We start from the raw sequence: 13,409 nt of genomic DNA, 5'->3' as shown, positions 1-13,409 counted from the left end.
GGACGCCTCACTCTACACGACGACGACCAACTAGCATCCAAACAGTGATCAGCAACGAGCGTCACAAATGGGTTGGCTTGTAGCGATCATTGGCACCTCAGCGTCACCGACGCGGAGGAGGCAGCCATTGCCCTGGCAATCAATCACGGTAACCTGACCGACCGCCCTTTAACTATTGTAAGCGACTCGCAAGCAGTATGCCGAAGCTATGCTAACGGCAGAATTAGGCAGACTGCAATAAGACTGCTATGAAGGTTTCCTGGAAAACGAAAATAGCTCGAGGCTACGCAAACCGAACGATGACCGCCATCCTCCAGCCACTTCTGGGCAGATTCCGAGAGACACGACTATTACAAAGCAACAAGGAAGCGCTATCAGTCACCGCACGAAGACACGCGAGTCGGAGCCCGTGGCGCGGCGCAAGCTGCAAACACGCACCTCTTTAATAAGATGCATCCGACCCCACACAGGGCTGACTGCCCGTGTTGTGGTAAAGAACCGACACTCTATCACATCTTGTGGGAGTACCAAGAGATCGCGGCGCTATCTGCCATCCAAAACACTAGCAATGAGCAGTGGGAAGTAGCGCTGTCCGACGTCACTCGAGGCCCAGTGCAAAATGATGACTCTGACAGAGAAAGCGGCAAGGGCGAAAGGAACCCTGGTTTCATCTCAGATCTCGATGGAGGCAAAACGCAAAATGCGCACGTGTGCTGTGTGATGTCAGAGCAGGTTAAGGATTTCCAGGGGGCCGAAATTAATCAGGTGCCCTCGTCTATGGTACCTCTTTCTCTCCTTCATTTTAAGAGAATTAGCTCTTACTCGTCACGTTTCGAGATTTCGTGGGGTCTGCTACCACCCTGAGATCACAGCGCCGTCTGTGGCAGCAACTAGTAAACAGCACATCTCGCATTGATACTTGTAGCGCCATGTACAAAAGCATTGTAGAAACAACCACCTGGCGCATGCCAATGATGACGTCATGGCCCAATATGGTGCATAGAGGTGGAACCATGTGAGTGTGACGTCAGGAGCGGAATGGCAGCATAGTTTCGGTTTCTCGAATCCAAGAAGGCGGTCATTAAAATTGGTTGCGTCCTCCCATCCCTTTCCCTCTTCACCCCTCCCCGCAAAAAAATATCCTATAACCGGTAGGAAACTGTCCCGTTACGACACCGCTACATATGTATACGTTCGTTCCGCTACATATACTCCGACAACAAGGGTCACCCATCCGGGGACAGCTGTGTACCGAATTTGGTAGGCAAATAAAACCCTATAGGTTGTGATATAGAAATAAAACCACAATTAAATAATAGGTAAACAGTGCATACATGCAATTACTAATTGCAACATTACCATATCACACCGCAAGTCGAATTCTAGGCCCACGTTGACCCCCCCCCCCCCCCCCCCCCAAACGAAGCAAATTCCGTTTGGGACGTATCTTGAGGGGCTGTAACTCGGCAACGAGTAGACGTCCATCGTAATATCTCTGATAGATGGCGCTAGGCGTCGATCGCTCCACTAGATGGAAAAGTTATGTAACTTTTCCAAACCGCTCAGGGTTTTATTCACTGGCCCCGCTAGATGCGGAAAGACTTTCGTTTTACCATGGCCAATAAAGCTAACGATCGTTACTTCAACGTCTTCCAGATTCCAGATGGTTGCGGCCTTTTTTTTTCTCTCCCACCTTCCCCCCTTCCGTCACGGCACAGTTGATGTGTCCACTGAGAACTGAAACAGTTACTGCACCTTTCATTTCCTCAAAAGCCATTTCAGCAGCAGGGTTCAGCAGCCCGAAGATGTGCGACGTATATGCATTCTCGCCGCCAATCACGAGTAGCTCTTCATTGCACCACGGGTAAGGGAAAATCATTTTTCATAGCACTTGTTCAGCTAGTTGGTTCATCATGTTATTTGCGAATGTATGTAGCGCGACAACAACAAAAGTGCTTGGTGAAAATGAAAACACTCTTTAATTGGATCTAAAACTGGTGGTCGGTCCCACTATTCCAGGAGTCCGTTGGACCTTGCCGCCGCTCTTGCCCTTTTGGTCAGCTCCTGCTGAACTTTCGGGTCTAAGCTTGATAACATTTCCACCCATCGCTCAATCGGCAGTTCTTCTACCATATTTATTTCGGTGTTGTTTTGGCAGGCTCATGCCATGTGGTATAGGTCCACCTCTGTGTCACAATGTGGACCTTGTGGTTCATAGTCTTCTGGGTAGATTGCGTGGAGTCTTTCAGGGCTTCAGTGCGTGCTTGTTTTTAACCTTCTTATAGTTACCTCTTGACTTCTTGTCATCTGTATAGTTCTTGATCCGTTGGCGAGAATTCTCTTCTGACTAGCCTATAGTACTGAAAGATTTCTGAATATATTGTCAGCATGTCTGAGCAGTTGTGCTTGTCCGTGTGCTGAAATTCCTGTTGTGGGAGTGCTCGGGCTGTGGCTTGTGTGCCTTCATTCAACTCTACGAATTGAAGCGCTGGTCTTCGGCTTCCTTGATGTCCTTCAGGGTCTTAATGGCTGCCTGCCCTAACCTGCCCCGGGTGTAGTTTTTGCTCGCTCCATGAAAATCCGTTATTAATGAGTTAGCGTTAGAAGGTTCTGTGCAAACAAGCGGAAATGGCGACCGCCGCCTTTCAATGTAGCCAGTGGGAAGCAGTCTGCCCACAAGCCGGTGCGCAGGTTGCGGCATGCCCACCGTGGCAGGTAGCGGTATGTCGCCTTGGATATAACAACCTTTCGTGCGTTAACCTCGGATACAACGTATCTTAGTTTGCCACCTGGGATATACCGAACTTCAGTGTGTTACCCTCGGATTTACTGAATGTATGGCTGCTAAAGCAATCAAATAATCCACTCAGGATCGCTTAAGAGTTTTTATATCAGTGTTTTTATGTCGTTATTGTGAGCGCAAAGGCTGTTTCCTGCGCTTGGATTGGGTCTCGGCACCTGACTATGCGCGGTTTCTGAGGCTCCCATCTCAGTCTGACTGCTATCGTCATGATGCCTCTAGTCGGCCCTGCCTCGTCTGTGTGTAGTGGGTTTTTGTGATCGTTCCTCTGCTTATCTACGGGTTGGGCTCTAGCCTATTTTCTTTCGCTTTGGTGTACCGGGTTCATGTTGTTTGACATGGGCTTCACTTGTAAGATGTCGTTCAGGTCTTCGGGGGCTTCATATGGGTCTTGCGTTTTGCTTATGAATGGCAATCTTAGTATTTCTAACACTACTCTGCCTGTCCTTGCTGTTGGCAAGGCGAAATTTCTGAGACGTTGGGTGGGCTTAATTTGTTTAGTCTAGCGTGCTGTGCACTCTCAGCTTCATTAGCCTTTCTAGTGACACGCTGACAGGAATGCCGAGAGCCCTATTATGTCTCATCAGGGCGTCTTATCAGAAGGGTCTGTGCAAGTGGAAATGGCGACCGCCATCGCGCGTCATGTGGTGTGACCCTTGAGATGTCATCACAAACTACCCACTGTGGCAGGTGGCAACCTGCCCACCGTTGCACGTGGCATTGAAACTAATGATTGGTCACGAGAGGTTCTCTCACAAGGCCCACCAATGGTGCTGTTTGGATCAGCCATTCTTCCTGGGCAGTGGCGCATCGATTAATCGCTCACCACTGCGCCAGGAGGGATTATGAGGACGCCCAGGGATCAATGAATGCAAAGTAGAGAATGACCAATTCCGCATGTATGGGAATTAACGCATTAATGCTATCACGTCGTACCTTTAAAGCGGAGCTACAACAGAATCAGCAGCAACAGAAAATCGTAACACACTCAAAGGACCTACCTAGGATTACATAAGGGTTTTTATCTCTCGATTATTGTTGTTTGCGATAGTGAGACGAAGTATTTCGTCCCTTGGGACGTCCTGAATTCTAGTTCCGTTAAGGCCCACCTCGATGAGGTTGCTGTTTCTCTCTTTCCTGAATATTAAAAGGTCTGATTGATTTGGGGCACATGTCAGCCCGCATCCTTCTGCATAAACTTGTACTGTGTTTGTAGCTTCCTGCAGTCGGTGTTTCTTGTTCGTTGCCGTTGTCCATCATATTCTAACGTCACCGGCGTGGAAAGCAATCTTGATGCCTTCTATGGCGTGGATTTTTTGTGGAGACCCCAGCATAGCTACGTGAAATATCATTGAGGATAATCTTGCATCTTGTGGTGCAGAGGAAGGGGAAAACACGACTTGAGAGAAGGATCTTTCGCGCTACCTTCATAGTCTTCGTGTCGAGAGCGCGCGCTCCCGCGATCACGTGACCACCGCTGCATGCACTCCAGCTTTTTGTCGTCATTGGGTGGTACGCGGGGTCGAAAGATTCTGCCAAACGCTTCGAAGCGCTTCTCGGACGCTTCGAGACGACAGGTGAGATACGGCAAATATGCGGTGGGTTGAACACAGGGCTCACGCGTTAAGGGCGCTGCCGTATACCGTACCGTGAAGAAATTGATTACGGACGAGAAAGAAGACAGAGCATAAACAACGAACTGACAGCGTGCACGCTAGCTTTCGCTGAATTCCGCTGTTCACGCAATAAGTGTAAACGCTGCACATTTTTTACGCATCCTCCGCCTGGGTGAGTCATGTCAGAGAGAACGGCGCGAAGCTATTAATGCGACTTCGCAAAGTCAGTTAAGGCACACCAAGAGCGTTAAACACTGGAACTCACTGGTGAATCGGTGCGGCGAATCACAAGCCCAGTGTCACTTCAAAAGACTACGAAGTCGTGTTGCCTGGCAGTGCATGGGCACCCATGCTGAAGAAACACAATTCTTCAGAACAGCCCGTTAAAACACTCCCTCTCAAAAATAGGGACTGTCAAGAGGACATCTTAAGGAGGCCAGCAGACGGAGATGCCACATATGGCCTACTCACTCAGACATCAGTGGTACTCTGCATTATTTTACTATCATAACTGTGTTTTGAGCAGTGTTGACAGTTTGTCTGAATGCCACCGGTGACATTACAGTCTGGTAGCATCCACATTCTGTACAAATCAGTGCCGGATCCTCATACGTGGGCCCTATAAGGAGTGTTGCTACTGGTATGATAGAATTCTCAGCTAATAAACCTTAGCGGCACTACTCCGACTGCCTGTGTCACAGCGAATAATTCAAAACCACCCTTTTTAAGTTTTGGTAATAAAATCCTTAGAGACCGTACAGCGATTCTGCATTGTCCTTAATCCTTAGAAGTCATATTTCCGTTATTTATGCAAGAAGACAAAACTAGAACTTAATATTCGTCTTTTTTGTTTCTTTAATAAGTCAAGGAATACTTACATGACCTTTTACTCCATATATCATACCTGGTAGCCGCTTTGCAGCTTGTGGAGAAATCAGGACACTAAGTTTGCCATTTCTACCGGAGGCCACGTGCGATAACACGCGGGCGACATGTACATTATCGTTCCGTTTCTTATAAAGACTTACCTGTACATACAGAAGTTAAGCCGTATAACAGAGCCATAATTGTGCGCAGACATGACATTCACTTACATATTTTGTAGTGACTGCACCATGCCACTTTGAAACGCTTGTGTTTAGGCTGCACGTTGTTTCACACCTGTTTCTACACTTATACCTAGTAGTAATAGCAGTAAGAGGTTTTATTAAAATAATAAAAACGAAGAAAAAAATTTTCGCTAGCCCTGGCATCTGCCATCAATACTGAAGCACCTGAGCTGGGGCAGCGGAAATAAAGGATAGCAGGCAGAATGAAGAAATGGAATGAAAGAGCTGAGGGGACAGGTAGAAAAGATAGGAGGAGTGGTAATACACTCAAATAATCTATTTACAAAATAATAGATATGTGCAGGTTTCACGCGTGTTATGTCCATAAAACTAAAGGAAAAGTGCACGCGCACAGCACTATGTACACTGCAGCTGGAGTGGAGCGTCCAACTATTAATCGTCCGAAATAGCACACGCGGAGCGTTCGGTCACTGCGCGTACCCACATGGTGGAGAACAGACGGGTCGTCAAGCCCGTCCGTTCGTGGAATGCACAGAGGCCTACACCTAGCCGACACTGCTCTTCTTACTAGGCAAAGAGATTAGGCCACCACCACTGATATTTCCTGTGAGTTTTAAACGCAACATTGAAAACGTGCGACGCACTTCACCAGCTCACTCGAAGCGCCTCCGTGTGCTGGTTTGGCAAGACCAAAGTGCAATCGTTTCTCACTGTGTTTGAAGATGCTGTTAGTGTGACATCATTTTTTTCCGCGTCACCACGAATGTCTCCCTATATATAATCTTAAGATTTTCCTGCCCAGAGGACAGTGAAAAAACTGTTACATCATGCCTATGCCAACCAATATAAATGCATTCATTGGGCTTTGATGCCCGTGTTCACCGCATCCGAGTGAATCCGGACCGCTCAGAGCATGCATAGTATGCATGACTTTAAGGCATATTTTTATCATTACTGTTGTTGAGAATAAAAAAAAAACTCCACGTGCTTTTCACGTATTTCTTGTTATTTTACGGGCGAGATTTCGTGAAACACAGACTGCTTAAACCTGCTGTGCCAAGGTCGTCAAGCCACCTTTTCGGTATTCATTCTTCAGATTTGCCACCGCGGCGCTGGCGTTGCATATTGATCAGAGCTGTAATACGATAAACCGATATGAACGGCAGGATGATAGGCTTGTTCGTCATCGTCATGACAATCTGACGAGTATGCATTGCAACGGAATGTTGTATGCAGTAGCACTTGCGAATGAACATCTTTTTTTTTTCCAAAAGGGACCGACCCCAACCCCCGAAATATCACCCACATCAAGTGCTTCTTCACAGTTGCACAACAGGTCATCTTAACAAGAAGAACAATTCGTCAACGTTTCATATTGTGTTTTATTATAAAAATCAGTATGAAAAACAGTTCAGCATATATAAACGTTCAATGCCATATATTACGATCAATTTTTTTCCTTCTTATTACTTTCTAGAGCGCAACGAACGCCGGCAGCATTGTCTGTAGTGTGTCAACTAGACCTGTACAGAACATGTTGCGCCCTTGCGCTAACTGTAATGCATATACACATGTTATTGTAGCACACATACCTTATTTAAGCTTATACTAAAGACAGGGCACCAGTACCACCTCCGGGTGCCTTGTTCTTTCTAACCGAAACCTACGTAAGACATGAAAGCAGATAATGTCTCTTTTTTATGTTCTAAACACACTCTCAATCATACATGCAAACACACCAGGGGTGCGAACGACCAATGTTAGCACTGGAAACGTAAAGTAACCAAAAGTAGTGATTTGCAACAAGAAGCACTTAACAAGCCGTAGCAACCCCAAACTTCGCGACATCAGCAGACGGTGACTTAAGAATGCAACAAAACACAGCCAAACAAGAGGAACAAGAGAACACGTAACGAGGCGGCCTTAATGTAAGGCTGCCCTCGTGAGAACTCGTGGAGTCTACCTTACTATACAGTTTGAAAGACGAATGCACGTGAACGAAGCTGAGAGTTGCAATTCGAATTCGAATAGAACACCTAAACTTGTCAAAGAAAAAAACAATAAAGAAACGCGATAGCGTGCAAGTCAAACCTTTGCCAGGCTACAAACGCATTCATTCGAATACACTGCCTAAGACCTCAGACGAAGAGAAAGGTGCATTATATATTAATATTGATAAAGACTTCTTAGATACTAGTTCGCTGTACAAATCACTATCATAATCACTATTTTCCAACTGCTCACGAGAAGAACATCAACTAGAAATCTGTGTGCATTCTAACCACAATCGTGAACCAATTGAAACCAACGCGCCCTGTATTTCTCTCAAGTGTCTACAAGAAATTAAGAACACTTCGCTGTTGTAGCTTTGCAGTCCCCATCGCGGCAAGAACTCAAGTAGTCAGTAATCCGAGTTCTAATTTGAAATAAATTACGTCACATGTCTTGCGCAACAACAGACATCATTCTTCTGATCAATGACTTCCAAGTTGTATGCAAAAGTTTACAAGTAGCTACCGTCACTTAACTAACAAACAAGCTAATGTTGAAAATTTAAACCACCCTCAAGTGTTGACGTGGCAGAAGGTTTATTCTTAATATAAAGGCTCCACTGAACTAAGGCACGCAACGTATCTCATATTCCAGTGTACAATCAGTGCCTGACAGTCAGATCAAACGTAGCTTTCAACAAAAAAAAATTAATTGCAACAGGGAGCGCTTATGTTCGTATCGTAGAGTGCGTCTGGCAGTGTAAATGTTGGCACCATTCAAATACCTGTGTCAGGAAAGATTGTCAACACACAGTATCCCTTGAATGTTGACTAATCTTTTAAAAAGAAATTACCACAAATGTGCGCGAGAGCTTGCATTTCTAAGTGGACAGAGGAATCAGCAGCATTTTACAAGGTGACCTCCTAGTGTGGATAGAAGAACGCAAGGAGAAATCTTAACTAGAGGTCCTCGCCAAAGTTAGAATTAAAAAAAAAACATATCATCGCATAAATACATGCGCGTATGAGAGCTAATGTTTGCGCTCAAATGCATATATGGAACTAGTCGTACACAACGCGAGCATGCTGCCAGTGCCTTTTCATTCTGAAACCGGTCGTTGTGTCAACATTCAGATGTCAATACCACCTGTATTATGTCCAATGCACACCAATCTTCAAAAGCTCTTAGGCCACTAAAGTGCAACCGGAACAGCCGCCTAGCTGATATGAGGATCAAAGCCAAAGAGTACGGTGCATTTGGATAAGCGGCGTCAAACCAGCTCTACTTTACAAGCAAGAGATTGGTGTAGTGAAGAAATTTGTCGTAAACATTGTAATTTTCTTACAGTTAACAGCGGTAATCTTTGCTAATAGATCCCAAATAACAGAAGCGATTTGCAACATCGGCAGAGGTCGCGTGGTTGAGCAGCTGTTCTGGTCTGACGCTAAGTGGCCTCTTGAAAAGCACTGTACACTTTGTGTCGTTCCATGCACTTCAAGCATGCTATAGCGTAGCGTGACAAGAGCAGTATGCGTAAACGGAGGCCATCTGCGCAAGCAAAAATATACGCAGCCCACGGTAGCGATGACAGGTGTTGTCTTTTACACGAAGGTGCGATGTAAATAAGATAAATGGGCTCTCTGGTTCTTGAACTACTTTGTAGTTCGTTAGCTGCTTACGCGAAGAGAAAACCAATAGATTTATGGCCACTAAGCGAAATCAATGCCCGGCGCTCTGCGAAGCCGCTGCGCCCTGGAAGGCGCAACCAAATACTCTACCACGGAGCAGGAATGCGTTGAAGAAAGAAATGAAGTCACTTCCGCAAGAATAACTAATGAAGGCGCACCTGCTGGTGGTATCTGAGAGCTAGGAACAAACGCTTCACGAGTAGCGTTTTGCTGAGTACTCGGGAAGTATTGTGTGTTTGCTCCCTAGATGTCGCAGGCTTGAGACTACCTTCGAGCTGCTCGGCGCCTTTACTAGTCATGTGCCAAGCTGGAGAGCGATGATTGTACCCCTGTAAAATACTGCTCCGTCACTGAAATAGACGCCAACTTGTAAAGCGAGCGTACATAATTTGTGTAACAAACAAAAGAAGTATTTCTTAACCTAACATGCACTGTACCAATTTGGGGCGGAAAAAAAAAAAACAGCAGCGCTGCTTCCTGGGACATAAAGAAGCGAGCCAAGTGAAAGTAACTGTAATAAAGCAAAATGCAACCTGTAAACATGGCAGCCTACAGCTTCTATGTTCAAGTATTCAAACGCACCATAGTCGTCAGTGACGTTCTGCTTTGTTTTTTTGTTTTTTTAAAACAAATGCAGTCATTCTAGTTGTCACAGCTTTTTTCGACTTCATGACTCAAGTGCGCAACACATTATTCTCTCACTGTGATGTTCACGTGAAATATTTACAATGGTTTAAAGAACGAACATTTTCATTATGAGGGTTGTCTAAAAAAATGCCCGAAACGGAGATGTTGCGAGCTTCGGGGATGTGTCTGAGGGAGACCGAACGCTCCCGCCCATAAAGAAGAGTGTACATGAACGTTGATAAATGGTACAATTTCTACCTCAAGTGAAATGCTGTATTTACAGATTAAGTGAAAATTGATAAATACATGCTTTGTTAATCTACGCACTTGTTTCTTTTTTTTTCTTTTTGAGCAATGGATGCATTCCTAGTCTGTCCTCCTACACTTCGCCTCCAAATAGCTACTGTACACCACGTAATTGTTCTCCTGTACTGACAAAACGATGCAACCGAGACTGAACCTCAACCCCGGCTCCAACAGCAACAGTCACCCGTGACTACTCTTCAAACGTGTCCTTGCTCCACAGTGCTTCCATTTTCATACTAAGACCAAATGCTTTGTCGTGGCGCAAACAGAAATTTGCGCAAATGTATCCTGATTCTACATCAGCTGGCTGATGAGAGCATTGGCTGTGATGCATAGAAGATATCTACAACTAGACGTAACAGACACAGAGAACTATATTTCGAAGAAATACGGTACTGGAAAGTGTTGCGTAAAGAAATAAAGTGGCCAAAATTTACTGCTTCACGACTTGTGGTTGCAGCTAAGACCAGTATTTTTATGACTTGAAGGAAACACAAACAATGCGGCAAGGAGGAAGCCTGGTGGCAAATGCACTCTATACAAATTTCTTGGTCAAAGGAAAGGCTCAGTAGAAGCGTGAATTATTTTTGAACGAGAGCACTCTTCTCCTTTGTGCAACACTGCGTCTAGAACTGGCAATGTTACCACTACGGCACTGATTTGATCATTTAAAACATATTCAAACTCCACGATTTTGAATACTCAAAGTCTTCAGGCAAAAAAACCTGAGATTCAAAACCGTGTAATATTCTGCATTGTCATCAGCACCGAGATGGATTGAAATAGGTGTCCACTCCTCCTTGCCAGCTTATTTAGTATATTTAAACTGCCGACAAGACCCGGTGAATTGTGGGTGGAAACACCTCAAGCCTGCAATTCAAGCAGCTGCATCCTGCACACCAATTCAACTCAGCACGACACCGAGAGTTCATTATAGCCTTACTTCGTAAAGGTAACTTTCACGAAGCATTTATCAATTGTTTTTGGGTAAACATACCTCAAATACTGCAAGATAACTGAAGGCGCCAAGAATCCAGTTTTCTTTCGTGCAAATCAGTGTCGCCAGCCACGGAACCTTTCCTTTTACACAACTAAAAATAAAAAGAATCCAACCATCACATGCCAAAGACGAATAACATGCTCCCTGCCCTCATCTTCTGTACTAAAGGAAGCAAACCTGGCAGCCGTAGGAATCGTCGGCACCTCGCCGAAAGGCAGTATTGTTTATCCTCCCATCCGCACAAGAAAACGGCCTCTCCGTGCCGAACGAAAGGCATCCCGTTGCTAAGCGTAGGCAAGCGAGCAGAACAACGGCGTTCTTTCTGTGCATGACGAGTTCTCCGCGTCGGCGTCCCCACCCCAGCAGCGACACTCGCCGAGGAAAGTGCGGCGCATCCTCGAAGTGCAATTGGAAAAAAGGTGCCCTAAGAAAGTCATCCTCATAACAACACTTCCATCCGGTTTCCTTTGCGGTAGATCCTGATCTGGCCCGGGTGGTGGTCGCTCGGCGAAGTGCACCTGAATGCGAGCACCCCCGTCTCCTTGCCGAAGTTCACCTCGAACCTGCGTGGAAGGGCAAAAAAGGGAAAAGCAATGTCGTAATGATGCTTTGGAAATTTGGTTTTATAGAAAGGAGATGGCGCAGTAAGTGTCTCACATCTCGGTGGACACCTCAACCGCGCCGTGAGGGAAGCGAGGAAGGCAGGAGTGAAAAAAGAAAGAGGTGCCGCAGTGAAGGACTGGAGTAAGTTAGACCACGTAGGGATCTTTAACGAGCACCGCCACCGCACAGCACAGGGGCGCCTTTAATTGCGTTTAGCACCCACCGAAACGGGGCCGCGGCGGCCGGGTTCGAATCCGGGTACTCTGTCTTGGTAACTGAGTGCACTAAGCACTGAGCCATCACGGCGGGTAAAAAGTCTCTCACTGAGCACATGCTCCACCAAGACAGAGCAGATACAAAATACCTACCATGTGGATCTCAAAGTCAACCTTACAATTTCCCTAGAAAGTGCATGCAGTGTCCTAGAAACGCCAACCATTTGGAAAGCTTTTGGGAGATACCGATGACACATAGAGTTGATTTCGTTCTGCAAAAATACTACCTAAGACTGGGAAAGCAAGCCTGTAATTATGACCAAATTGTCCTTATAATCGTGACCAAATACCTGCATGCAGCAGTCACAAAACGCGACCTGGTGTATCAACTCTAAACACGCACCTAAATGCAATGGTCTACTTTTATTCAAATAATTATTTACACGCAGTGGGCACGTGAGTTGTGCTACATTTCCAGTGCACTGGACGGCACAGAGGACGTCAGGTTCAGAACGACAACGGTGCCACCTGCGACGTCGTGGTCTGATTTTCCTCAAAACGCATCCCTAAAAGTAGCATTTTATCATTAACAAATAATAATTCCTTACACTCATTGGAGGTGTGAGTTTCGCGGAGCCCTACAATACGCGTTGGATGGTGGCACGAAGAACATAACTTGAGGGCAAACAAAGATGAAGTTGCCAGATTCCGAAATTCTAAAAACTGATGTTGATATTACTTACGGTGGGCAACAGGACTCTCTATAAATAAGGAGACTTACGGTAACAGTTAAAAGTTACCTACTCAATATTGCTTCATCAGTCTAACAGTTAGCACGTCTTAGCTATATTCTGATGCGCTCCACCGCTGGCAATGCTATGACAAAAATGCGCTGTTATAATTCCAAAAGCCTATTTTTAAAATTGCGTAAAGTCTTAGGTGAAACACCCTGCACACTTACAGCGCTTTATTTTTGGCAATGCTGTATCAGAAATGTAGTCACAGATAACGACCAAATTCAAAGAATTTCGATGAAAGCGAGCAGAGTTCCGCCTACCTATTCGACATTGAATATACAAGGTTTCGACCTATTATTGTCTATTTTGTTTCCATGCAAGCTGATAAGAAAGTTTAAAAACTTGAAATAATTTTTTTATAGGATTAAAAGTAGATGTCGCTGGTATCTTTGTGTCTGTGGATGTGTGCACGAAATACGCAAGACACAACATGCGTTATATTGTTACTGCACCAACAGCTAAATAACTGTTCGTAACGTCAATTTCCTCGCAGTAAACGACAAAAAATCATTCAAATAATAGCTAAGAAAGCAGTAATCTAGGTTTTGTATTAACAATAAGCTATGATTGCCAGTTTTACACATCTGACTATTAAAGGGCGTATGCTTTTTCTTTTCAGTTCAACATTACAGAGCACAGTCCAGTATTGTAAACTACTAGGGATGCAGTAGTCAGCATAGTAGGATTACATTGTA

The 13,409-nt window shown here is 45.2% G+C and overlaps 1 protein-coding gene across 1 annotated transcript in view; it reads right to left on the bottom strand.

Moving 5' to 3' along the window:
- Positions 1-6,856: 6,856 nt before the first annotated feature.
- The window catches only part of LOC144093521 (unconventional myosin-Ia-like), a 145,388-nt gene continuing 138,835 nt past the window's right edge, over positions 6,857-13,409 (bottom strand). The window contains exon 32 of the mRNA XM_077626999.1: positions 6,857-11,662. Coding sequence (XP_077483125.1) covers positions 11,539-11,662 — 124 coding nt within the window. The 3' untranslated portion in view covers positions 6,857-11,538. The remainder of the gene's footprint in view (positions 11,663-13,409) is intronic.

Source organism: Amblyomma americanum, chromosome 6 (assembly GCF_052857255.1).
Source record: "Amblyomma americanum isolate KBUSLIRL-KWMA chromosome 6, ASM5285725v1, whole genome shotgun sequence".
NCBI lineage: Eukaryota > Metazoa > Arthropoda > Arachnida > Ixodida > Ixodidae > Amblyomma > Amblyomma americanum.
The sequence above is the reverse complement of the archived record's forward strand: the minus strand, read 5'-3'. Positions and strand labels throughout refer to the sequence as shown.